General features: G+C 34.3%; 2 protein-coding genes across 4 annotated transcripts; one reads left to right on the forward strand and one right to left on the reverse strand.

Moving 5' to 3' along the window:
- Positions 1 to 1,522: 1,522 nt before the first annotated feature.
- Positions 1,523 to 4,658, forward strand: TBL8 (TRICHOME BIREFRINGENCE-LIKE 8). The gene is made up of 4 exons (XM_039025764.2): positions 1,523 to 2,035; positions 3,186 to 3,575; positions 4,079 to 4,237; positions 4,334 to 4,658. The coding sequence occupies exons 1-4, from the start codon at positions 1,605 to 1,607 to the stop codon at positions 4,656 to 4,658; spliced, it is 1,305 nt and encodes a 434-aa protein (XP_038881692.2). The 5' UTR covers positions 1,523 to 1,604.
- Positions 3,527 to 24,051, reverse strand: LOC120073128 (LETM1-like protein). 3 transcript variants are annotated; one of them, XR_016528398.1, is made up of 20 exons: positions 23,632 to 23,959; positions 22,006 to 22,486; positions 21,141 to 21,232; positions 17,724 to 17,888; positions 17,250 to 17,643; positions 16,315 to 16,433; positions 16,161 to 16,233; positions 15,825 to 16,045; positions 15,673 to 15,717; positions 14,276 to 14,372; positions 9,903 to 10,094; positions 9,258 to 9,361; positions 9,049 to 9,121; positions 8,188 to 8,334; positions 7,272 to 7,397; positions 5,846 to 6,016; positions 4,960 to 5,019; positions 4,694 to 4,862; positions 4,493 to 4,590; positions 3,527 to 3,545 (listed from the first exon to the last, which is right to left on the reverse strand). XR_016528398.1 is itself a non-coding variant. In XM_039025763.2 (19 exons), exons 1-18 carry the CDS (start codon positions 23,670 to 23,672, stop codon positions 4,743 to 4,745), a joined length of 2,721 nt encoding a protein of 906 aa, XP_038881691.2. In that variant the 5' UTR covers positions 23,673 to 23,959; the 3' UTR covers positions 4,409 to 4,590; positions 4,694 to 4,742. The 3 variants fall into 3 exon arrangements, 1 of the variants encoding a protein (XP_038881691.2); XR_016528397.1 differs by lacking the exon at positions 3,527 to 3,545 and adding an exon at positions 4,002 to 4,400 and having other exon boundaries at positions 23,632 to 24,051; XM_039025763.2 differs by lacking the exon at positions 3,527 to 3,545 and having other exon boundaries at positions 4,409 to 4,590.
- Positions 24,052 to 24,713: the final 662 nt, after the last annotated feature.

A 24,713-nucleotide genomic window follows, 5' to 3' on the forward strand; every position in this document is an offset into this window, starting at 1 on the left:
TATTCAGTGAATAAGTGAGTTCAACTGTATATGAAAAAGGTAGTGAGATTGTATGGTGTGCCTGTGTCGATTTTGGCCGAGTAAATCATGTAACGACTCAAGTTTAGGAGGGGTACGATATCACATCCGAATGAGAGAGATCTTAAGGACATGAAAGCATGGTTAAGAAAGACTTAAAAAGAATTGAAAGTTAATACCTATATTAACAAAGTGCACCTTCATTTCCAGGGGCTCAATCATAAAAACTCCAAAGTTAAAGCATGTTTAGCTTGAAGCAATATTATGTTGGGTGATCTCTTGGGGTATTTCCTAGGATGTATGAGAATTCACCGATCTCACTATTAATCTGTCCAAGATTAATACCGAGATTTATTATATATTTTCCATATCTTACCTATTTTTTTAAAAAAAATTAAAATCAAAAGTAATTAGATCCATCTAAAAATTCATTTGGGTAATTGGTAATAGATTTGAAAATTAAAAACTGGGCTAAAGATTTAAAAAATTACTTAAGATTTTGATATAATATTTGGTAAAGATGATCCAATTTGGAGAAAATTTGAAAATATATAAAAATTGGGAAGATTACATAATATTTGGAAAAAGTAGTGGAATCTCCGTGTTTAATTTGAGATGTACCGAGAAAGACCCAAAAGGTCAAAATAATTGATAAGTTAGAAAAAATTATTTGCTTAACTAAATGTCGGTAGTCGTCAGTTGATCTCATTTGAGATAGATCAAGACAAACTATTTGAACAAATTTTCAAAAATGGTGTTAGTTTTGTAAGATAAAAACTTTAACATGCCATTTCTGACAATTTTTTCTAGAAAAATCTATCAAATGTAAAATAAAAAAATAAAAAAAAATAAAAAAAAAATAAAAAGCAACAGAATGTCACTCACATAAATTATAGCATAAAAACCAACATGTAAATTGTTAAAAATTATAAAAATTTGTTTACTAATTTAATTTTTTTTTAATTTTTTGTTTTTATAATTTTTTTTTAGAAATATCTATTAAAATTAACAATTTATCGTTTTTTTTTGTCGAAATTTTTGAAAAATTAAAATATCAATATTTCTATCCACGTCAAGATATTAAATTTCAAGTGAACCAAATTATTAAGTATCATCCATAAATATGACGCACACAAACCTTCGTCAATGGAAAAATGTCTTATAAAATGCAGGACATTGTACACCAGTTTTGATGTCAGTTCCAATGTTTGAGCTTTTATTATATTATTATTATTATTATTAATACTAATTTGGTAACATACGATAATTCGAATTCCTTGTTTCTCTTGAAAGGACATTGTTAGATACGTTTGTCATTTTATAATTAAGTTACAAATTTCACAAATGTTATATTATTTATATAATAATGTAAAGCACAATACCTTTCTTTTTAATTTTTTTTTCTCAGCATCAAATCATTACTTTGTTTTTATAATTATTTCCATATTAATTTAATTAGCATGATCTTGATTGGTCATGCATAAATTCCTCCATTCTAGTTTGACTATCTGACCTTTTTGTTTTTATTTTGATTCCCACAAAATCATTTCCTTTCAAATATAAAATCCTTCATTCTTCCTCTTCCAATGGATCTCCAAACTGAAGAACAACAAGCCTTTCATCAGAGACCTTTTCTTTTTCTCTATTTCCCCATTAGCACCAAACCTCTCTGTTTTGCTCTCTCCTTTTTTATCCTCTCTGTTTCTTCCCTTTTCATCTTCAACTTCTCCACCACCCCTTTCAATCACCAATATTATGATCTCTTACGTTTCCATCACTTTTTCTCCCAAATTTTCTCCCAAAATAACACGACCCCGTCGCCGTCGCCGTCGCCGTCGCCACCAAGAGCTTGTGATTACTCTAATGGGAAATGGGTTTGGGATGAAACTTATCCATTCAACTCTTACACTGAGAATTGTCCCTTTGTTGATCCAGGATTCCGGTGTACCCAAAATGGCCGGAAAGATGAAGGTTACCGGAAGTGGCGGTGGCAGCCGGACGGCTGCGATCTCCCAAGGTATGGAATATATTGGCTCTAAGCTTCTTGGTCTTGAAGTTCTTGCATGGATTCTTTCTTTTCTTTTTTCTTATTATGCAGTTCTCTTAGAATTCTTTCAATTCATTTGGGAGCATGAATTTTCAGTACGTCCATTTTTTTACGTGTAATAGTATTTAGATCTTTAGTAAATGCTATTGATTAATTCTGGTTTAGAAAAAATTTAAAATATATATAATTGGAAAAACCAGCTAGGGAGAGGCAATTTCTTTTTCTATCTCTCTTTCCAAAATAATGAAGATGAGTTGAGGAACCAAAAAGGGCAATCTTGTGGGATCTTACCAAAGAAGTGGATGAAAATATGGAAAATCTAGATTTTTTGTGTTATGTTTTCAACTTTCTATAACAATCTCAAGAGAGAGATTCAAATCATTTAAAGAAATTTTGTTTATTCCATACTTTATTATTAATGTATCCTAACATCTTCATCAATAACAATTTGGTTTTTTTTACATTTAAAAATTGTGTTTGCTTTCTTATAATTTTTTTTTTTTTTTTTTATCTAGATCCATTGACAGTCAAACTTGGCATGGATTAATTTTCTTTTTCGTATATTTAATTGTGATTGTTCGAGTAGAGTAGGTTTATATGTATGTCGCATTTTAACAAATAATCTACAATTTTAAACTAATAGCCAATTTTTTTATAAAAAAAAAAAAGAATGCTATTTCAATTTTTAAAATTTAGCATGAAGTAGATAACCATACATGGAAGTAGTATCTAATATTTTTAATCTTAATTTTTAATAATCAAATAGTTATCAAATGAAGATCCACTTTTGACATAGGGAAGAAACGAAGTAAGAGGAAAACAATAAACTTTTTTACAAAGTGAGTATAATTTATTTTTTTTTCTAACAAATGTAAGAGAGGCCATATCCATTAAACCATTACAAGCTTAATAGGATTATTATTATCATTTCCTTTCATATGTTCAGGTTGGTTTACATGTATGTCAATCAATCGTTTTTCAGGCAAACCATCTTAACCAATAAACTTCATTTACGAAAATTGTATAAGATATTCATATTCTAGATAATTGGCTATCATGATTTGAACTTAACTTTGAAAGAATCTAAATTTATAACCATTGCCTTCTTTCACAACCTTAGATTCAATGCAAGTGAGTTATTGGAGAGAAGTCGAAATGGGAGGATCGTGTTTGTTGGCGATTCCATCGGACGAAACCAATGGGAGTCGCTGCTATGCATGCTAACACAGGGAGTTTCGAACATTTCAACAATATATGAAGAAAATGGGAAGCCAATAAACAAGCACAAAGGATTTCTCACCATGCGATTCCAAGATTACAATCTCACAGTTGAATATTACAGAGTTCCTTTTCTGGTCATCATCGGCCGGCCTCCTCCAAACTCACCCACTCAAGTTAATGCTACCATTCGAGTCGATGAGTTGCATTGGTTTTCCAAGCAATGGGTTGGTGCAGATGTACTGATTTTCAATGATGGCCACTGGTGGAATAAGTACAAGACCCTTAAAATGTATGAGTTTAAGATACTTTCGAGCTAAATTTCACAAAACCAATCAGAAAAAGTTTTCAAAAATTAATCCTTTACATAGAACATGTTTTAAATGACTTCTAAATGTCTACAAAGTGTTTTAAATAGAAAAAAGTACTTTAAACATTTGAGGGGTATTTGAAGCACTGAGTTAAATTTGGAGTAAATATATTGAAGTTAGGAAGTCCGTGTTTGAAGGGTAAGTTGTAAAATGAAATCTCCCCATAAATGTGCAAATTAGAGAAAAGACGGAAAAATGGAGTTCTTCAATAAATGTGCAACCAATTTGCACATTTATCGAATAACTTCATCTTCCTCACTTTCTCTATTTTACACATTCAACTCAGTGCCTCAAATACCTCCCAAAAAGTCAATTCAATTCAAACGGGCATCGAATTACTGCATCAATTTAGCTCAAGGACTTGAAGACCTTCCTTTCTATCCATAAATGGGAAAAGAAAAATTAACATCCATTTGTGTTTAAGGGGTTACTATTTCCAAGAAGGGGGGAGATTGAATATGAGCATGGATGTAATGGAAGCATTTCGGAGGTCACTACAGACATGGAAGCGATGGGTGGAGGAAGATTTGGATCCAAACAGAACTCATGTTTTCTTTCGCAGCTATTCTCCTGTTCATTACAGGTAAGTTCTATTGTTGTTCATGATGAGAGAAGATGAATGAATCTTGTTCATGGTCAGTAGCTTTGTGAAACAAGCTTTTGACGAAGAAACTTGCAGGGGTGGAACTTGGAGTGAAGGGGGTCACTGTAACACTGATAAGGAGCCAGAAAGAGACTACAAAAAGCTGGAAGATGAACCAGAAAACAATATTTTCATTTCAAATGTAATCAAACAAATGGATTCTGTAAAGCATAGAGTTCAGTTCTTGAATATTACATATCTAACAGAGTTCAGAAACGATGGTCACCCTTCAAAGAATCGTGAACCTGGCACGCCTGATGACGCTCCACAAGATTGTAGTCACTGGTGCCTGCCTGGAGTACCAGATACGTGGAATGAACTTGTTTATGCTCATCTATTATCAAAAGGATTCAGAAAGTAGTGCTAAGTACATCATCCACAAGAAAAATAACTAACCTCATGTTTAGAACTCTAGTTTCCATAACCATACAAAATGCAAGATGCTTCACTCAGCTTCTTCTTCTTCAGTGTTTTCATCTGAGTTCACTTCACTAGTTTTCATTTCCTTGACTTTCTCAAGCTGCCTCAATAGATTCAACCTTTCTTGTCCATATGTAGATGGTATCTGTATTGTATTGACTACAGTTATTTCACTATTCATATACATTAGCATTAAAAATAAATTCTAGCAATGGAACTGTAAAGAACTTTGGAAGCCATACCAAGGATGGAACATATCTCTGGATAGCAGCCAGCATAGCTGCATGTCCAACTGCTGTAACCTGGAAATATAAGTGAATAGGTCACAAAAAATCAAACCAAGCTTGTAATATAAATCGACCATGTTTCTAACCGCTGTCTAAAGATGCTAAATTTCCTCCAATAACATACTACAAACACGACCAAAAAGAATTTACAAACTGGGAGAATTCTAAGGAAGAACGAGGTGAATGCTGCCAAAATCATTATCGAGGGAGCCCAACTTGCTAGGGTGAAGAAGGTGAGGATTCGTAAGACTTATTTGGTGAACAGTTCCCCTGTCTAAGAGTGGGCGAAACAGTAATGGTAGGTGTGCCTAATAAGTTCCAACAGGAGTCTTGGTTCACATTGCTGATTAAATTGACAGGTTAACAAAACCTGGGGCAAGAGGGTTTGAGTAGCACGTTGTCAAGAATATTTATCTCATGAACTGCCCCTTATCAATGGATACATTGTTCAAGCGGAAGAACCAGAATCATTTATGTGAAGACCATCTTGGGAGAATCATGGCTTGGAGAAGACAATGGGTTGTTCCTCAGACAGGGACAAAGCATGAACAAAGGATTAGAAAAGTTTGATATTGTAGCATTCTCTAGGAGTTATTTTCTAAATATTCTCTAATACTTATTACACGGTAATTTCTAGTTGGAGAACCCCGTGTAGTTGTTGGAAGTAAGCCTCCCCTTTGTTTATTTCGTTTATCGACTTATATTTAAAAAAACCCACTATAAATCATGTGATCAGGATATAAACAAATTATTTTGATTAGTGCTGTGATCAGAAAAAACTAACCATACCAATTACCAACCATGAAAATTTAATCTAAATATGTAGAGCATTGAAACGTACTGGAAGAAGCATCAATACACCAATTGGAACAACAGATGCTAGGTCCGTCAGGGTTCTTCGTAGAGCTTTCTTTTCTTTCCCAGTCAACTCATCTCCACTCAGGATCCTCCTAAGCAATCCCATAGCAGCAGCAACGTCAATGGCCAAGAGTTGAGTGCCTTGCCATACATCCTGCCCATCAGACACTCCCTCCATCAATTACATTTTTCATATGCAGGGGTAGAGAAACCAATCAATCATACCAGAACACCATGACAAGGGGAAAAACGAGGGGGCAAAAAAAAAGTGAAACAACATAAGTGGCTAATGCTAGATGGTGACAAGTGGTGCAGGTTGATCGTTGAAGTTTATTTCAAGAATTCCACCAAATATATATTTGAGAAGGAAACATTCCATCAAATATTCCATCGAATATCTTAATGTTGCTAAAAGTTAATATGCATTGTTCTCCTTAAAAATTGAGATCGTATAGGCTGCACGAATCATTGACCATTTTGTAGGCTGCAGTCTGCAAGGAGTATGTGAGCCATGCATCTAATCCAACATCTTTTAATATCGAAGATGATCACCATGGAAAGAAGAATGAGAAGGAGCTATTATCAGTCAATGACATCAAAAAACTGGACGATGTGGTAGGACTTCTAGCAAATCGACATTCCCCTAATGTTACAACAATAAAAAGGCAAATACAAAGGCAAACAGGAAGAGATCAAACTAGAGTATCAAAAAATTACTAATCGCTAAACAAACGATAGTTGATCCATGTAAAAGAAGCTCAACTAGGGTAAATCCAATTGCATTCCCTACTTAAACCAGAGGCAATCATGAGATATCAATCGCCAAGTCAAGAGGCCCAATGCCTTTATTAACTTGATGCTTGAAAGCAAACAAGGAATTTTATCTTTAATGCGTTTTTTTTTAAATGTGTGTGTAAAACAATTATCGCTCTACAAAGATTATAGCCTAGTTACCTTGTTTCTAATTGGAAGCTGATTTTGTATTCCAATTGATTGGGACCTTTTGTATATCACTTGGATTATTTCATTCATTGATGAAATCGTTTCTTATAAAAAAAAAATAATAATAATAATTTTAAAAAATAATAAATAAATAAAATGGTTAACAAATGTGACGCACATGGCCAATCATTTTGTACCATCAATATGAGCATAATTTGTCCAAAAACAACTCTGCCATTTGACATGGCACAAAATTGTCAAATTAAAGCAGATGTTAAAGGACTATAGGGGTGTTTGGGCCCCAAAAGTTGGGTGGAGTGGGCTAATGTTTGGGGCTCCAAATATAATAACCACTAACTATAATAACCAACTCAGCATCTCAAACACTCTTAAAAGATAGAAGACTACATTAACAATGAAATGAGTACATTTCAAAGCAGCTAATTTAAATGTTAGAAGGTTCATACCGTGCCAGTTTCCTTAAGCTTGTCAATAGATTTTTCAATAATGTTGTCTTTCTTCTGAATCTGAACTAGTTGACTATTCTCAGAATTACGGAAACTACTTGTAGTACCATCTGCATCCTTCAGATCCTGTGTAAAACCAAAAAACAAATTAATAAATAATAAAAAAAAATTTAAAAAAATCAAATTTCATCAAAGCCTAGACTTCTTAACGTGTTTGTTATTTTTGCTTCTGTAGAGGGGGAGTAAATAATGTGGATATGATTGAAGAAATAGGAAAAATTACTTGAATTGTGAAAAAAATATTTAAATTAGAGTCTAATGACAAGAATTCAATGAACAAAAGCAGTGGAAATAACGTTCCAGTTGACTAAGGGTGACAATTTTTTTGGGATAAGAAACAAATCCCATTGTCGTATGAAATTAACATTTCATAGAATGTATTTAGTTGAACCCAGAGTTATTACTTTATATTTAGTTAAACAAAATCCAAATGTATGAAATTTACATCTCATAGATGTATGAAACTAAGGATGACATTTCATTAGGTCGTATTTAGTTGAACCCGAAGTTATTACTTTATAGTCACTGTTACACATCTAGGGAAATGCTCCTCCCTATACAAAGTATGAAAATGTATTATTATTGTAGTTGCAAGCCCAAATTTGTGCATAGAAATTGCCAGAAAATAAAATAAAGCAACAAAAAAGAAAATTCAGCTTCTCAGTTTCTGAGAAACTTCTTCTGGCCCTGTCTAATTTCAAGGAAAGCTGAAAGTTCCAGAGAAAAAGATGTTAAAATTTCACCAGTTCAATACATTAATGAGTTCCTTCAAAGGAAAGGGAAGCAGTCATCAACTCTATGACATATGAACTCAACAAACATAGAAAAGGACTTATAGGGATACTTAATAATGTACCTCATCAGTTTCTGATTCTTCAGAGCTTCTCTGTACCCGTTTTTCAAGTTCTATTAGCTCATTTCGGAGAAGTTCAAATCGGTGGAACTCATTCAATTCTGTATTCGTTACACCTATATCAGAAGTGTGACGTCCAATGCTGTCTTCCTACATATATAAAATGGTACTTCAATAAATCACAACTTAGGATGTAGCTTTGGTCAGCTAACTCCATGCTTGAAATTCTAGACCTATTTTCCTCAAAAGAATAAAAGACAAGTACATTTAAATTAATCTTATCTTGGTCAAATCCTTGATTGGCTAGGATGGGATTAGTTTCCTTGGTTTATTAGGATTATGATTAGTTTCTTTTAATTAAGATTAGGATTTATTTGCTTTCCAATTCTCTATAAATAGAGAGATTTGTTAGGCTTCCAATTACACATACGTATTTGAGGATTGGTTGTGGGGACAACGGGTTAGATTAGCTGAAGTGAGAATTAGGTGATGAGGGGGGGACCACAAGGAAGGAGGGATAGTTGATAGGTTTATATGGGTTGTTTTAGCGTGGGGAGGAAGGCATTAGTGAGTTTAGTAAAACATTCTCGAGAGTGAGAGGTTGAGAGAGAACTGATCACCTATGATCGTGTTCTAGTGTCTTTGCAAATCCTGAACTGTCTCTTTGAATAATAAGAAATGATATCTTTAAAGATTGTCGTTTTTGTATTGATAACTTTTGATTCATAATAAAATAAATGTTTATGCTTTCTGAAATATCAGTGACAATAATGGTAATCATAAAAACACAAAAGAAATTATTGTCGGATGAATGTAAAAACTGGAATGAAATTAGAAAATGGTAATAAATAATGAGAGACATACTGATCCATCGAGGCTTGACTCGGGATCAGGTTGCCAAGTAGAAGGGACCAAGAAGTTCCATAGTCTACGAGATCTGCCAAGAACAAAAGTTTTGTTTTCTTTAAGGTAAAAGCAACAGAGAAAGGAAAACTCAACTGCGGATGAAGAGAGAAAAAACAAAATTGTAGTGTTTCAATGAAGCTTCTCAAAAACAGGCAGGATTTGCTTGCCTGTTGCTCCTATTGATAACTGTCTTGGCCCTCTTTTTATTTTTCCCTTTCAGATACTCATGTTGGCTACTACTGGAGGATTGCGCAAGACTTTCATCATCTTCCTGGAATCATGTACAAATAATCAAGAATAACGCATCCGAAAGTAAGGATCTGTTAGCATCAATACAAGGAGCAGATATGTGCATAACAGAGAATGAATGAATTAGAGATACATATCATCTTTAACTCCATTAAAACCACATGAAAGAAATGACTTACTACAAAGATAATATGTGAGATCGACATTCGAACTCTGGCGGACTTAACAGTAAAAAGATTGGATTGTCAACTGCTTCAATATGTTTAGCTCACTGATTAATAAAAGAATGGATGCAATAGGCTAGGAGACTTAGATTGTCAAACCTAACTGAGTTGATGTATGCACATAGATATAACATAAATTTGTATTTTGTTGCAGCACTTAAGCATGAGTGCTCTCACTCTTCCATCCAAGCAGATTACCTCTAACAATGACAATATTTTAACATGGATCGTCTATCTTTGCACTATTGAAGGATCTTCCACCAACCAATAAGTTCACGTACTGATCTTTTACCATTAAATTCAAAAGCGTACCAGAAATCATTGATACAAATGGAATACCTGCTGAAGAAACGCTGCTTTTGCTCTGAAAGATGCCTCCAGAAATTCAGCTTCTTTCTTTAGTTTCCTTATTTTTTCAAGGTCAGAACAAGCAGCTTTTAAATGTTCTCTTCCAGAATTTGTACTTGACACATGCAGTTCTTGAAGCAACTGTTCAAGTCGTTTCAATGCTTCTTCGACACTTTCCAAAGCCTAGATTATCAGAAGCATCCAGTAAAGTCCAAGAAAAAACAGAAAAACCAAATGCAAAATTTAGGATAGGCAGATATCTTGAATTATAATTCATCATTTCTTTTCATTAAATACTCTGTCAATACATTCTTGAAATCATTGTGCCGTTGATTGGAAAGGTTAGAAAAATCAAGAATAAAATAATGTGAAAATGAAGGTCAACCTATCAAAAAATCACATATGAAAAATTTTAGAGGAAAAACAATTTCTGACATTTATTCTGTCTAAAAGAGTGTATATATATTTGGATAAAATAACGACTTTCATTGAGGAAAAATGAAAGAAAACACAGGTATACAAGAAAACCCTGCCTACAACACCACCTCCCCCTACAGGATAGGACTCCACCTATGCAAAATAACACCAAAACATGAAAACGAACAAGGGACCAAACTTCATTAGGATTCTTGTCCACCCCTCTACAAATCCTGCTACGCCGCTCACCCCACAAAACCCACAAAATCGCACACACTCTAGTAAGCCACAAAAAGCAACCCTTCTCCCCACGAGGGGAATTAAGAAGAAACTCCTCGATCATACTACTAACACCCCTTTGACGAATACATAAACACTAGGATCTATACAAATAATAAGTACATCTGCACTTTTTTTTTAGTACATCTGTACTTGTTTTAAGGAAATAAGTTTCCAGCAATCAATGAAAAAAGAAAAACCCCTAGATGGCATCAGATCGTCAAAACTCAAAATGACAAACAATACTAACATATTAAGGCTAAACTTACTATGGCTCCTAAGGTTTTACTTTGCAGTCCTTGAGTATCTCACTTTTAACATGTTAGTTTTGTAGGCTGACTGGACTACAGGCGACATTCTTAGAGCAATGTTACCAGAACAACCTACAAGAGTCTGTGTAATTACTTCCTGAAAACTTTCTTAAATGCTTTGTTCTGTGTCTATTGAATGTGGAGTTATCAGAACACTCTCATGGCAAATATCTCATAATAGTTTTTTATTTTTCTTTTGATCTTTGTCATATTCCAAGCCAAATACTAACTCTAGGAGTATTACACAGGCTTAATGACAGTGACCTTCTTTCCTATCCGTTTGACAATTCAATAAATTCACTTGTGATAAGAGAAGAATCAAGGATTTGTCTTTCTCAGACAAAGTGGACTGATATTCTTAATTGTACAAGGGAGGACAACTGAAACCGTTTCACAGGAAACTCTAGAAAGGACTTTAAATATACGAGAGATGAAGATAAAAGGCCAGAAATTGATTATAAATTTACAATCGGCTTCAATTGAGAGGAAGGGGGGGTTGTGGGTAATATCTAAAGCTAACATTGGCAACAGGCAGCTGAGTAAACAAAAATAGTAATAAATAATAGGTAAAATTATGAGTTTAGTTCTTGAACTTTAAAGGATATCGAATAGATCTCCGAACTTTCAAATTGATGTTTAACAAGTCCTTGAAATTTAAAAATATCACAACTTCCAATTTTGTGTCTAATAGATTCCTTGACACATTCAATATTTTTTTAGAAATTAAGGAGTCTATTAGAACTTTCAATTTGGTGTCCAATAAGCCCACGTATTTTCAATTGTATATCATTTGTTATGGTTTGTGGAATCTTTGTATTTCTCTGTTTTTTTAGCCTTTTTTGCTCATTTATGAGTTTGTATCCTTTGAGAATTAATGTATAGAAAATTTTGTCTATCATTAAACTAAATAAATAAACTTAACAAATCTATTTTATTTATTTATTATTTTTTAGGGACGAATGGGAGCGACGAAGGGCTAAATCTTAGTGGGTCGTGGTAAAATTTAACGAGTCTATTAGAACTTTCATTTCTTTTTTATTTATTTATTTTTATTTTTTTCTTATAGAATCAACAACTTTCATTGAGGAAAATGAAAGAATACAAGGACATCCAAAAAGACAAGCCCACAAAAACATCCCTTCTAAAGAAAGTGATTCCAATTAAGTAAATGTTCCCTTAAGAATAATTACAAAAAAGCTTCAATACCAAAGCCCAAAACAAAACATGAAACCTCACAAAGGACCAAACCTCACAATGGTCCCTTCCCTACCTCTGAACACTCTATTGTTCCTCTCCCCCCAAATATCATACAACAGCACAAACCCTAGCAGAACACAAAAAATGACATTTCTCTCTGAAAGGTGGATGGAGGAGGAACTCCTCAATCATAGCTCGAATATTCCTCCGTCCAGCAATCCAAATGTCAAACTCCCGTAGGAAGTCACTCCACACAGACCTTGTATACTGACAATCCCAGAACAAATGATCCAAATCTTCCTCCGCCTTCCGACAAAAAATATAGCAAAAAGAACCTATTAACGAGGTCATCTTCCTAGCAGCAAAACTTGGCAAGTGAAGAACTTCATTTTTTTTGGAATCTTAATCCTCCAAACCACATAAAAAACCGACTCACTAGCAGGGGAAGGATCTAACAACCTCCTAAAGAAGACTTGCAAGAAAATCCTTCACTAGGGTTAGGACTCCACAAACGAATATCCCTTCTCCCAACCCTAAAAGTGCACTCTAACAAAGAGAGAAGAGAAGCAACCTCTATCGTTTCCCTATTGAACAAATGACGGCATAACCCAAAGGAAAAAAGAAACAGAGTTTCTGAACCAAACCAAAAAATCATAGACCGAGCGATTTTTGAAAGAAGATAACAAAATTTATGTCAAATATCTATTAGATAGTTGAAAACACATGGACTTATCAGACACAAAATGAGAAAATATACAAACATAATAGAAGCTTTTTAAAGTCCAAGTACTTATTATAGACAAAATTGAAAGTCCATTAGCCTATTAGATACTTTCCGTTAACACGATCCTAAAAGTTGAAGAACTAAACTTGTCATTCAATTAAAATAATAATATTAATAAACTAATGTGAATGAGAAGTTCACTTCTATGAAGCAAAAGGAGCATTTCTTTAATTTTGTTGAGTTCGTAGAGGGAGATGGTAGAAACATAAGGTTTTGGGAAGATAGCTGGTGTGCTCCTCAACTTTCTGCAACTTTGTATCATGATATTTACGTTATTTCCACTGAAAAATAAGCTGTTCACGCTGATTTTTGGAGAGCTCTAAACCAAGCTTAGGATTTGGGGCTTAGGAGAAGCCTCTTTGATAGAGAAGAAGGGAGTCATGAAAAGCAAATTCCCTATGATCAGCCAAATATGGAAGCTTAAAATTCCTGAGAAAGTGAAGAAATTCCTCCGGTCCCTTGCTTATAGAAGTGGTCCCCCTCCCCCTCCATTTGTTGTCTTTGTCTTAGAGAGACGAAAACCATGGATCACTTGTTTTTACATTGTGAGTTTTCTTCTAAAGGGTGGTGTATTCTTGACTACCTAAGAAGATTGATGATGGATGGTCTTCACGGTGGAGGTTTTGGTGGAAAAGGAAAAATCATTTAGAGTTGGACTACTCGTGCGCTTTTGTGGTGTCTTTGGAAAGAAAGCAAGAATAGGATATTTGAAGATAAGTTTATTTCTTTTAATTCTTCTTGGGTTCTTGTTTAGTATACAACCTCTTGGTGATGCATAAATTACACCAAATTCTTTTGTAATTATAGTTTTCTTATGATTATTAACAATTGGAGGGCAGTTCTTGTTTAGTTTTGTGGGAGGGGGTTTCCTCTACCCCTGCCCTTAGGCTGTTCTTCTAGCTTTGTTGAAGAATATACACGTGCGTTGTTTCTTATCAGAGAGAGAGAGAGAGGTTCACTTCTATAAAATAATAGATTTCACCAGTGGCTCTTTTTCATTGTATAAGAACCTTCAATGCATACATACATAACTATTACATGATTGCCATTATAATATAGTTGTATTTCTCTTTTCCACCCCATAGAGACTACTAGAAGTACAGTTTTTAACCCTTTTTTTCTTATAAAGAAACAATTTCATTATGTGATGAAATGACTTCCTTGAATGCATTCTTTTATTTCATCTTAGTGAAAGCTTGGTTTTTCATCAAAACTGGCCGTATTGTTGAGTGAAAGTTGTTTCATTAAAAAAAAAATATGTGATCCAAAAAGTAATCAAAAGAGAAGGGATACAGTCAAACTTAAAATTGGCACGGGCCATGGCTGTGTTAAAATATTGTATTTGAAATGGAAAAACAATATACTCAAAAGAAGACCTTGTCAAAGGATTCAGTTTCACGCTCAGTGGTTGAAGAATTACTTGATCCAGTCTTCTCAACAGAAATATTGGTATTTCTCTCAAGCATCTCATTCCTGAAAGACACTTTCAGTAGGTTAAAAGGGAAAAACACTAGCTACTTCAAGAATTAGATTAAAGTTCCAATGAATGCAGAATTATTAGTTCCTGAAAGTGAAAATAAAAACTAAAAACAAACAAGGAGATGCAAAAAAGTGATAGGACCAAGTAATTGCATCAGGAAGTGACAATCTTCTCTTTCTATAAGTTGAAACTTGAATTTTGTTGAAGATCTCACGGCAATTGATTAGGGGATGGTTTTGGCATCAATTTCAAGCTTTATTCGCATTTAAAGCTCAAAATCCTTTGAGTTGCAAGTTTGGCCTTCATTGGAAGTTTTTCTCCTTCACATTGCAGTTCCTTTCACAACATTTATGAAGTTTATCTGTTAATGGGATTTTATTGTCTAAAGCAGTGTCCCATTCTCAGATAAATTTTGAAGTCTTATTATCTCTTGGCTACTATGCATTGCCCCTATTGCTTTCGTATTTTCTTGTGGGTATTCTTTTTATAAGCTTTTATTTGTTTTTACAAGGCATACTTATTTTTTATAAGAAAAGATTTCATTGATCAAATGAAATATCCAAGAATGTATAAGAGGGGCTCTTTTAAAGAGAATACAAAAGATATTTCTAATTTGTAATAGAAAAAGAGAAACCATGGCTCTTAATGGCTGTGTATTTTTACACCAAAAGAAAGTGTTGAAAATAGCAAACCCGAAGGCGTCTTTGGATGACTTGGCTTTGTCTTGGAATATTCTTTTTTCCTTGAAGACCTTTGTCTTGGAATATTCTTGTGTTTCTCTCTTCCCAAACCTTCCACAAAATTATTCATATAGTGCTAGCCCAAATATGTTCTTGTGTATTTTTTCTACATTATGTTCTTTGTTTCGCTCCTTTTTGGAGCTTGTATGCCTTGGGCATAAGTCCCTTTTCATTTTCAATGAAAAATTATGTTTCTTGTTAAAACAAATAATAAATAAAATTGCTTCGGAAATCTTTATTTTTCCAAACAGGGTTTAAAATTATAAACATTTATAATTATTAAGAATACCATTTTCATCCAACAAAAATTAAAGGCAAGCCTTTTCCTTTGTGAAAATTATTTGGTGAGAAAGAAAAAACAAACTGAAGGCCGGAGTGAAAATCATTTGTGGCAACGGCAGGGAATGGTGTAAAGAGTCGGCTCATAAGCTCCCTGTTTAGCAAAGGGTTAGGCATAACCTATGTCTCAAATTGTCCCAGTATCAGTTTACATTTGTGTGGTCGTGCATGTAATATGTATATAACCAAGAGAGAGGAGATGACAACAACTTACTTCAGAATACCCAGTTCTTCCATGCACTCCGTCAACTTGGTATGCCTAACATTCAAAAGATTTGGTATCAGCAACATGATCCAAATGCAGCTAACTGATGAGATTCCATCAGTCATGCCCTTGGGACAGAGAGAAAGAGAGAGTGCAATTACCCTACGGAGAGAAATTTTGCCGCCTTTACATTTGAAGGATTCTCCAGCCATTTACTATACTTGATGAAGCACTCGATCCAATGAGCACAAACATCTAATGCTTGGGGAATCGCTTCAACATTTGGAGGACCTTCTCTTTTGTTCATATGGCCATGAGATGGTTTCAGATGGCCAGGGTTGCTTGGGTAAAATGGAAGCCAGTCCAGCTCTTCACAGACTACCTGAGAGTTCAAAATTTATTAGAAACCCTTGATGAACTTTTTTTATGAACATAAATCCTAAATGAACCAAAAATGTCTTTCTATGGAATGAGCGAAAGCCGAAATGAGTACTGACCTCCACATATAATTGATAAGAACTTATTGATGAAAGGTGAGGATAGTATAAGACGCTTCCCCCTATAAGGTACCTGCATTAGAACAAGAAGCCATATACACAACCAAAACTAGAAAACCAGCACCATATGTTTTGAGACATCCTCAACGTATACCTAATGAAGCTTCCAAGAGAATCATCTAAAACATCAAATCCATTAGCAGAGAGAAAAGACTGTGTGCTTCTTCCCAAGGCTATAAAGAATCCAAATATAGCCAAATCTTTCTCCAAAACCTGCATTAAGTTAACATATGCTTCCATTTTCAGTTAAAATGTGGTAAAAAGTTAACGATTGAGAAAACATGGCAGAAAATAGAAGACATTCCCCCAACTTAATCAAAATAATTTTATACACTTTTTATTTGGTGGATTCATCCAAGAGGAATCATTGATGTGGACAGAACCGAGTAACTGAAAGTAGTTGTATAATCAATAAAGAACAAAATGCATCGTTCCTCAATATAAATATATGAATGATCCTTCTCGAGACAACAATTTTAAGTCATGAATACATCGTTCTAAGTAAATATTCCAAAACTTCATTTTGTAACATTTGTAACAATAACAAATAATCATTACTAGTCGGTAGTCGTAGTCCAATAAAAATCAAAGTTGACAAAAACTTTCTATTACACTCGAGGCTCCCGGATCTCAATTCCATGCTAATCTAATAGACTAACAAATTCAGGTACTCAACATCTAGTAGCGTAGTGTCAGTTGTAGGGAAAGTTAAAGGTGGGTTAGGATCAACCTACAGCTATAAGATAACGTGTTAATCACAAAATTATATTTAAATGACTTCCAATTAACATTTTTCTTCGACTTTAAGTTCAATAAGTTATCTATCTGGAGATTCTCAGTCCCAACTTCAATGCTGACCTCAATACTCTTCTGATAATATTGCATTCGTCTAGACCATATTCTTTCTCTAACTAATTGGCTTATATACGCCAAAGAACTGTAATTGAATTCAATAAGGCAACTTTAGGAGGGGTAAGATGTAACTTGTAAGACTTTAAAATTTCCAAGGTTAAAAAAATTAATGTCGACCTCGATACTTTCTGATGTTGTTAATCTGGACCATATTCTTTCTCTATCTATAGCTTGCTGTAGCTGCTTCTGTACAAGACCAACCCAGAAAATTACTTCTTCTGCACCCGTGTCATTTTTCACTCTGCAAGCAGCTGCTCGAGAACCAAAATGAACAAGGAATTCTCGACGCATACCAATGCTCTTTATGGATTGAAAAGCTTCAGAAATAGGAACATACTCTACCAGCATGTCCATCAATCTACCAGATATCTCTGGAATTATTGAAAAAAATTGTGGGCAAGAAACTTTTGCTGGCCCAAGTTTCGTGATAGCAGCAAGACAAGCCAGTGCAAGCATGAGGAGTGATACATCACTTGTATTGCCAGGGTCCACAGGTAATCCTCTACCATCCCTAAAGCAAATAAATTTGGCATGATTCCTTCACATACCAAAAAAATCAAACATTCAGGGACCAATTAAAGTGATACATACAATACAGTTGCGGCAGCAAAGCGTGGATCCCGTTCAAAATTATTCACAAATGATGTTATCACGACTGGAATTTGCTGAGACCAAAACCAATCATAAGCTTCTGGTTGCTTAGCTAATAGTTGATCTCTGATTAAACTCTCCACGGGAGCAGATTGGCGTAGTAAACTGCAAAAGTGCAATGATCAACAATTGATACCTTCAACAAAGAGCCGCAGGTAGAAGTGTAGATCAACAATCAAGCCTCTATCATTACCAAAAAATCATGGAAATCAAATAACTAGAAAGAGAGAGAGAATATAACCTTTCAAAGTGCAGATGGATCTGCAGTTGGAAGTTTTTGTGATGGAATTTGGTTGCATGTCTAGTTTTGTTTGGTTTGACGGATCCACTAAATAATTAGAGGAAACATAAATCTAAAGCTCAGTGTGTCAAAGGCCAAGTTTAAGTTCTTCAGGCATGCATTGAGAGTCCATTAAGAGTACTTCTGTAGACCCAAAATTCAAGTCTAGTTTTTATAGTATCCAAGTAATTTAATTAAAATGTTTTTAAGTGGTATCCAAATACCAGATTACTAATGAAAATTACTTTTGTTCCATAATATGTTGGCATCGTGTATAACCAGATGCTGAATCATTTCCAGGACAACATTCTCAGTCATAAGAAATACTCTGCTTGAGGAAAAATGCTGGTCTTCCTTCGGGCTGTTGGCTATAGAAGCTTGAACACGACCGATAGATTACAAAGAAAATTCCCAAATTGGGCCCTCTTCCCTCGGTGTGCATTTTCTGTCTAAGAAATGGGAAGGCCACATATTATCTACTTCATTTCCCTTTTGTGATTAGAGCGTAGAATCAACAATTTATGTAATCTAGCATTTTGATGTGTTTGCCTCTTGAAATAGAAGATTGGTTGACTGAATGTTTGCGGGCATGTCTTCTCAAGAAAAGCTAAAATTTTGTGGGGTTGAACTAGAGTGCTTCTTTACACGTGGAAAGAAAGAAATTAATGGCTTCAAGATAAGTTATTTTTAGAGGATTGTTTTTGGGCTAATGTACAACATATGTCGTCATAGTAGAGTATAACCCACAAAAAATTCTTTTGTAATAACAATCTTTGATATGAAAACCTTAGGGATTGAAAATTTGGAACCCAATTGTGAAGCGAACCCCTAATTCTCAATCACTAAAACCCCAAATCGACTTGATTTCAACCCTAAGGTTTGGGTTAGACACGGATTGTCTTAAGATCCAATATCTTGAGATAAAGAACAAGCAAACATGTCAATTAAGCAGTTGAATTTGATGAGTTATAAGCAGTTGGATTTTGTAAGTGGTGTATACACAAAGAAGAGCTTTGAGGAATAGTTGTCATGCTGTTCAAAATATGCTTCCATTGTTCTTTGGAAGTGATTCAAATCCAGAGGAGTATCTTCTTTGGGAGGAGGAAATTAATTCCATATTTAATCACCACCACTACAGTGAAAAGGTAAAACTTATCGTTTCTACATTTGAGGAATATGCACTAACATGGTGGAGTCTTTTATTGTCGAAAAGTGAAAATCATGCAATGCCCTCATGGAAAGAAATTAAGCTTCTCATGAGAAAGCAATTTGTTCCTAAGTCTTTCCATAAATTGCAAGTTTTGAAGCAAGAGAGCAAAAGTGTGAACAATTACTATGAGGAAATGTTGTTATTACTTGATGAGGTTAACATATTTGAGGATGAGAAAGCTACCATAGATCGGTTCTACAAAGGACTAAATGAGAAGATTGTTGATATGCTTGCCGATCGAGAAGAAATTTTATCTTGTGAGGATTTGGAAGAAATGGTGTGTGTTTCCATCAAGATAGAAAAGCAACCCCAAAGAAGATATGCAAGGTACACTAAATCTAAGCTCAATTCCAATGCCAACACATTAGTGGAAAAAAATAGTTTACCTACCATATATGAGCAATTTGATCAGGTAAAAAGTAGTGAAAAGAAACTTACTACTGTTGCACCTATGTGTGATAATGTCATTTTGCCTAGTAGGTCATGTGTTAATTATAGTGATCAAGTAGAGAAAGTAGATGGTAGAGTAGTGAACTTGAAACTAGAGCACTTTGTGCTAACATTGGTTGTCCATTAGATCTCTAAGTAACACATGATCCTACTCTTGTATCATTGCTTCTAAGGAAAGTAAACTTGATGTGTGCGAGTTTGAAGGCAAAAGGCATGAGACTAAGACAAGCAATAGAAATATGTGAAGAAGAAAAATGTGCAACATAAATGAAAGAGAAAAACATGTGAAGAATACTCGATCTATGGATTAAAATGAGAGAAGAGCCAAGAAGGAAATTTGTGAGAAATATTTATTGTTTACAAAACACAACATTCAAGACTTTTTAAACAAAAGAATTTGTTTTCTGACAGGTGAGCTTCAACCAAGCCTACCTAGTTTTCTTTTGAGTTTTTGCAGGATATTAAAGTGACTTTGAATCAAAGCTCAAATATTATATCTCATTCTTTTGATGGTCACAAATTGAATGAGGATTGGAAGGATAAATATTCATTCCAAAATAGATGGAATCCAAGGCAGTGTCAAGACTTGACTTCTCATGACTTTGCTTTGCAAGGGAGACCATCCACGAGAAGTCCAAGAAGAGTATCATCATTTTCTTCTCATGATTTTAAAATTGCTTTGCAAGGTTTGTTTTGGATTCGAGGACGAATCCTTCAAAAGAAGAAGAGGATGATATGAACCGTCCAGACATCAAATTATTGATTAAATTTTATTTCATAATTTTGATGTATGTTTAGTATTTTTCAATTTTATCCTTTTTTTTAATGACATTTAAGTAGGGGTAATTTTGTCATTTTACTATGTTGCATTGGGGTTTTATTGGGAGGCTATTTAAAGCCTTGCCTTTAGGTTGTTCGGAAGTTAAGTTTTACGATGAGTTGAATTTAGCCTTTGAGCGTCTTCTTTCAAGTTTAGCCCGAGAACTTCTTGAATTTTTGTAATTCATGTGTTGAGTTGCATGCCAGGAACATTCAGGTGGGATTGATCATCCTATTTGTGGAGTGTTCAAATCTTGGGGCAAGGACCTGTTATTGTTTCAAGATCTTTGATCTTAAGGCAATCCGTGTCTAGTCCAATTCTTAGGGTTGAAATTGAGTTGATTCGAGGGTTTTAGTGATTGAGAATTAGGGTTTCTAATTCCAATTCGCTAGGGATTTCGTATCAATCTTCTTTGATTTGTTTAGATTGAAAGGCTTTTCTGTAACACATTGGGCAGGGGTTTTCTCTACCCGGACCTTGGCTGTCCTTTTTTGATCAATACAAATTTCTTGTTTCTTACAAAAACAGAAAACAGAACAACACAAACCAGCAAACAACAACAACAAAAAATCTAACCAAAAGATCAAAATTTATTACCTCCTCTCAACAAAAACATTCACATCCCTGTCTCTATTATCACCTCGAGATGAAATTTCACTAGCTGCTTGCAACAAAGAATACACAGAGGCCTGTAAATAATACTCCCTTTAGATAACAGAAATAATTTTTGACATTGAGATACCTAATGACATCGAAATGGTTCAGCCGTTAATTTAATGTTAATGCTATACAAAATATAACTTGAGTGACTATACCAAGCAAGATATCTAAACGATCATGCAAGCAGTATGGAGATAACATCAGGAGCACTGCACTCACCACCGGATTAAACAATAATAACACTGCACATCCACCAGAAAGTTCCAACTTCCAAGCTACGCATCTGAACTTAGCTTGGGATAAATAAATTGGGGATGAGATTTTAAAAACGCTCAATTGTATCTTTGCTGAAACAAAAGCTTTATTCATAATTCTATAACGACATTATGCCTTTCCCCAAGGTGTATATAACTTGCCTTTTGAGATATATCACTTCTTCAAATATTATTAATCGCCTTCTAAAGGTAAGTATCATAAATTAAGAAGAATTTAAATTTAAAATCATTAAAAATGTATGGAAATGGTCTACCCTTGAAAAAAATATCTGTTTGTTAATTGGTAACTTTGTCTTTGCTATATTTGTGTCGTGATTTTTCAGACATGTCAATGTCATCATACTTGCGGCCTGAGCAGATTCTGTCCATACTTCTTAGTTCTTAGATTAGATATTATATTATCAAGTATAATTCATTAGGATGATAAAAGATGTTATTTACTACTTCAAGAAAATGAAAAGGGAAGGGGAAAGGGGAGGTGAAGCTTAATTTGTTTGCAGCATAAAGGTCAAGTTATTAGTTATTACCTGATAAGACAGCGCCTTAACCCATGCATTTCTGTCTATACCAAGCCAAGCTGTTGAAAACCAAAGCATTTTTGAGGACGCACTATGTTCTTTAATAGCCAACTCAAAATTTCTTGCAGCATCATGCAAGGATTGGACAAGGCTATCATTATAATCTTGTTTCCGTGAGTCATCTAATCTGATCCTCATTTTTCCAACGTCAGAACTGGTGCTTGCTTGGGGACTCCCATTGACAGTTACACTCTCATCTGCTGATGCAAGGGACAAGAGATTTCGTTGTTTGCAAAGCTGTAAATAGCTTTTCCTAAAGCCTAAGAAACTATGATTGAGATTACTGCAATTTTTTTCTGATAAAACAGCTCTAATAAGGCATCTCTTCCTTGAATTACCCCAGCTGCTTAGTATGACGTCCAACTGGGCAGCTCTTTTACATGAAAAATAAGTCCGAGTTGGATTATGTGGAAACCGTGGAGTTGAGGAACTGTAGACATGAGACAAAAAAGTGAGCCCAAAGAAAAAAAGAAAGAAAGGTTAAAATGCGCATAAATTATTCAGGAAGTTTTACTAGGATTTTGATTTTCTTCATACAAGAAAAATATAATCACCATACGAAACAACAAAGGGACTAAGATTAAATTACATATTTCACCGGTGTAAACAAAGATGACCTGTCAAGAACGTAGAGGAGGTAGGCTGGGCAGTTGGTCCCATTAAAGTAGGGTAACATCTTACCGTTGACCTCAGACCTCACACCCGCTATCCGCCGAGGATGAGGATAATGGGTTAATGCTTTTCATTTAATAGGATAAATTATTAAGTATAGTTGACCTCCGATACCATACTTGGAAGACCCCTCACTCTTTCTATATTGGAATAACATGGTTAAGGGATGTATGGATTCTCGAGAAGAGAGGAGCCGAGGTGGTCCCCGGACAAAACCGAGCTTGGATGGAACTGAACAAGATTTGGCAAACGAATTTGAGCATCGTGTCCACTTAGGAGCTATGTTTATCAAGTCTTTGTCTTAAACATAAATCATTGAAATTATAGTCTGACAACTATTTACCTTGTTTGATTGGTTTAAGCATATACTCTCAACCAAAAAAGCTCCCAACTCAAAATGTCATTGAATTTAAAATGATGATGACAACCAGGTAGACAGATTATCAAAACTAATCCAACTTGATCGTCTGCCTATTCATTTCTAATCCATTCAATTATCAGCGAAACCATGCCACCCCATCTAAAATTTAAAAACAAACGGTCACCTCTGTATTCCATCAACTATTGTTGAACAAAATAAACTAAAAAATTAACCTAGTTCAAAAAAGTAGTCCCTGAGTGAGCAAAATGCCCAAAGGCTCAAGCAAAAAATAATAATAATAATTTAACCCAAAACTCGATATCCATTTCATCAATTAGCCCAACAATCAAACATAACAAATAAAAATCGGGATAACAGTAGCAACCCACAAGATAAAAGAAGCATGGCACAAACCCTAATCTCGATAAAACAACAAACCCAAAAGAGAAAGAGCTGAGGAACAATCAGTGAGTGAAACACAGGAACTTTTTCTTAAAAAAGAAGAAACGCAGTGGAATCAAATGATCATAACATCATAATACCTGGAAGGTAGGAAGCTAGTACCCTGTAACTCAAATGCCATATGCAAGCGGTAAGATACAGAGTAAGAAGATGCAGTTGAGGTCGTTCAGAAACATGAAAAAAGAGAATCAGAAGAAGAGTGGCGAAGAATAGAAGGGAAAAGTGTGGGTATGTTAGAGAAAAAAGTGAAGCTAGCGTGGCGAGAGAGGAATTATCCGTATACGTGGAGAGGGGAGTGAACACAAGATTGATTGATCGATGAGAGAAGTGTAGGGAAAAATGGCGTTATCTCTTGCACAGTAATAGTTAAGACTTCAGCCAAACCAAGCTTTTTCGGTTATCCACAGCCACAAGAACGGAAGACTCGCAGTTTTTTTTTCCAATGCTTTTTCTCCAATAACCTCACCGGCGCGCAAACCCACACAACGCAAACAAATTTTGGTCCCGCGCCGCGACACAACTTATTTTCTACTCTTTTTTATTATTTAATTAAATAAAACAAATTATTTAAAAAGTATTAGAAAATTTTCTGGAATATAAAAAATATTAAATTATTTATAGAAATAGCAAAAAAAATAAATTTTTTTATCCATGTCTATCAATTACATACTTTCATTAGTCTTTATCATTGATAGATAATATTAACTTCTATGAACCTCTATCAAATAATATTAAATTTTTACTATCTATTTTTTAAACCTACTAGCTGAGAAACATGTGCAATGCATGTGAAATCTCGTAACCTTTATTATGCATGTAACCAATTTTATTTTAGTGTTTTCGTATTATCATTTTTTAATTTCATTAAAAGATTTATATCTAATACAAAGTAAAAATTTATGCAAGTAAACGCTAATATTTTGGTATTGTATTATAGAGGTGTGCCTGAAATCATATAGTTTTAGGCTCCGTTTGAATTGTCGTAACTTTTAAAATATTTGTTGGAGGTTGTGCTTTTAAAAAAACCAACCATGAAAATAAGTAGAAAAAAGTGTTTGGTAAATTTAAGCTTAAACTTGAAAAAGTAGGTTAAAGTGTTCACAGTAAATAGATACAAAAACATTTTATTTTAGATATAATAACTAAAACGGACTTATAATCA

The sequence above is a fragment of the Benincasa hispida genome, chromosome 3, assembly GCF_027475165.1.
Source record: "Benincasa hispida cultivar pf3 chromosome 3, pf3_genome.v1.1, whole genome shotgun sequence".
NCBI lineage: Eukaryota > Viridiplantae > Streptophyta > Magnoliopsida > Cucurbitales > Cucurbitaceae > Benincasa > Benincasa hispida.

Excerpts from the sequence above, each read along its gene's own strand:
- TBL8 (XM_039025764.2), top strand. The coding sequence starts at position 1,605 with ATGGATCTCCAAACTGAAGAACAACAAGCCTTTCATCAGAGACCTTTT. Across the intron at positions 3,576-4,078 it reads AAGTACAAGACCCTTAAAAT|GGGTTACTATTTCCAAGAAG; the intron begins GTATGAGTTTAA and ends TTTGTGTTTAAG. Across the intron at positions 4,238-4,333 it reads TATTCTCCTGTTCATTACAG|GGGTGGAACTTGGAGTGAAG; the intron begins GTAAGTTCTATT and ends AGAAACTTGCAG.
- LOC120073128 (XM_039025763.2), bottom strand. The coding sequence starts at position 23,672 with ATGGCATTTGAGTTACAGGGTACTAGCTTCCTACCTTCCAG. Across the intron at positions 21,233-22,005 it reads TTAAGGCGCTGTCTTATCAG|GCCTCTGTGTATTCTTTGTT; the intron begins GTAATAACTAAT and ends TATTATTTACAG. Across the intron at positions 16,234-16,314 it reads TCTCTTGGAAGCTTCATTAG|GTACCTTATAGGGGGAAGCG; the intron begins GTATACGTTGAG and ends GTTCTAATGCAG.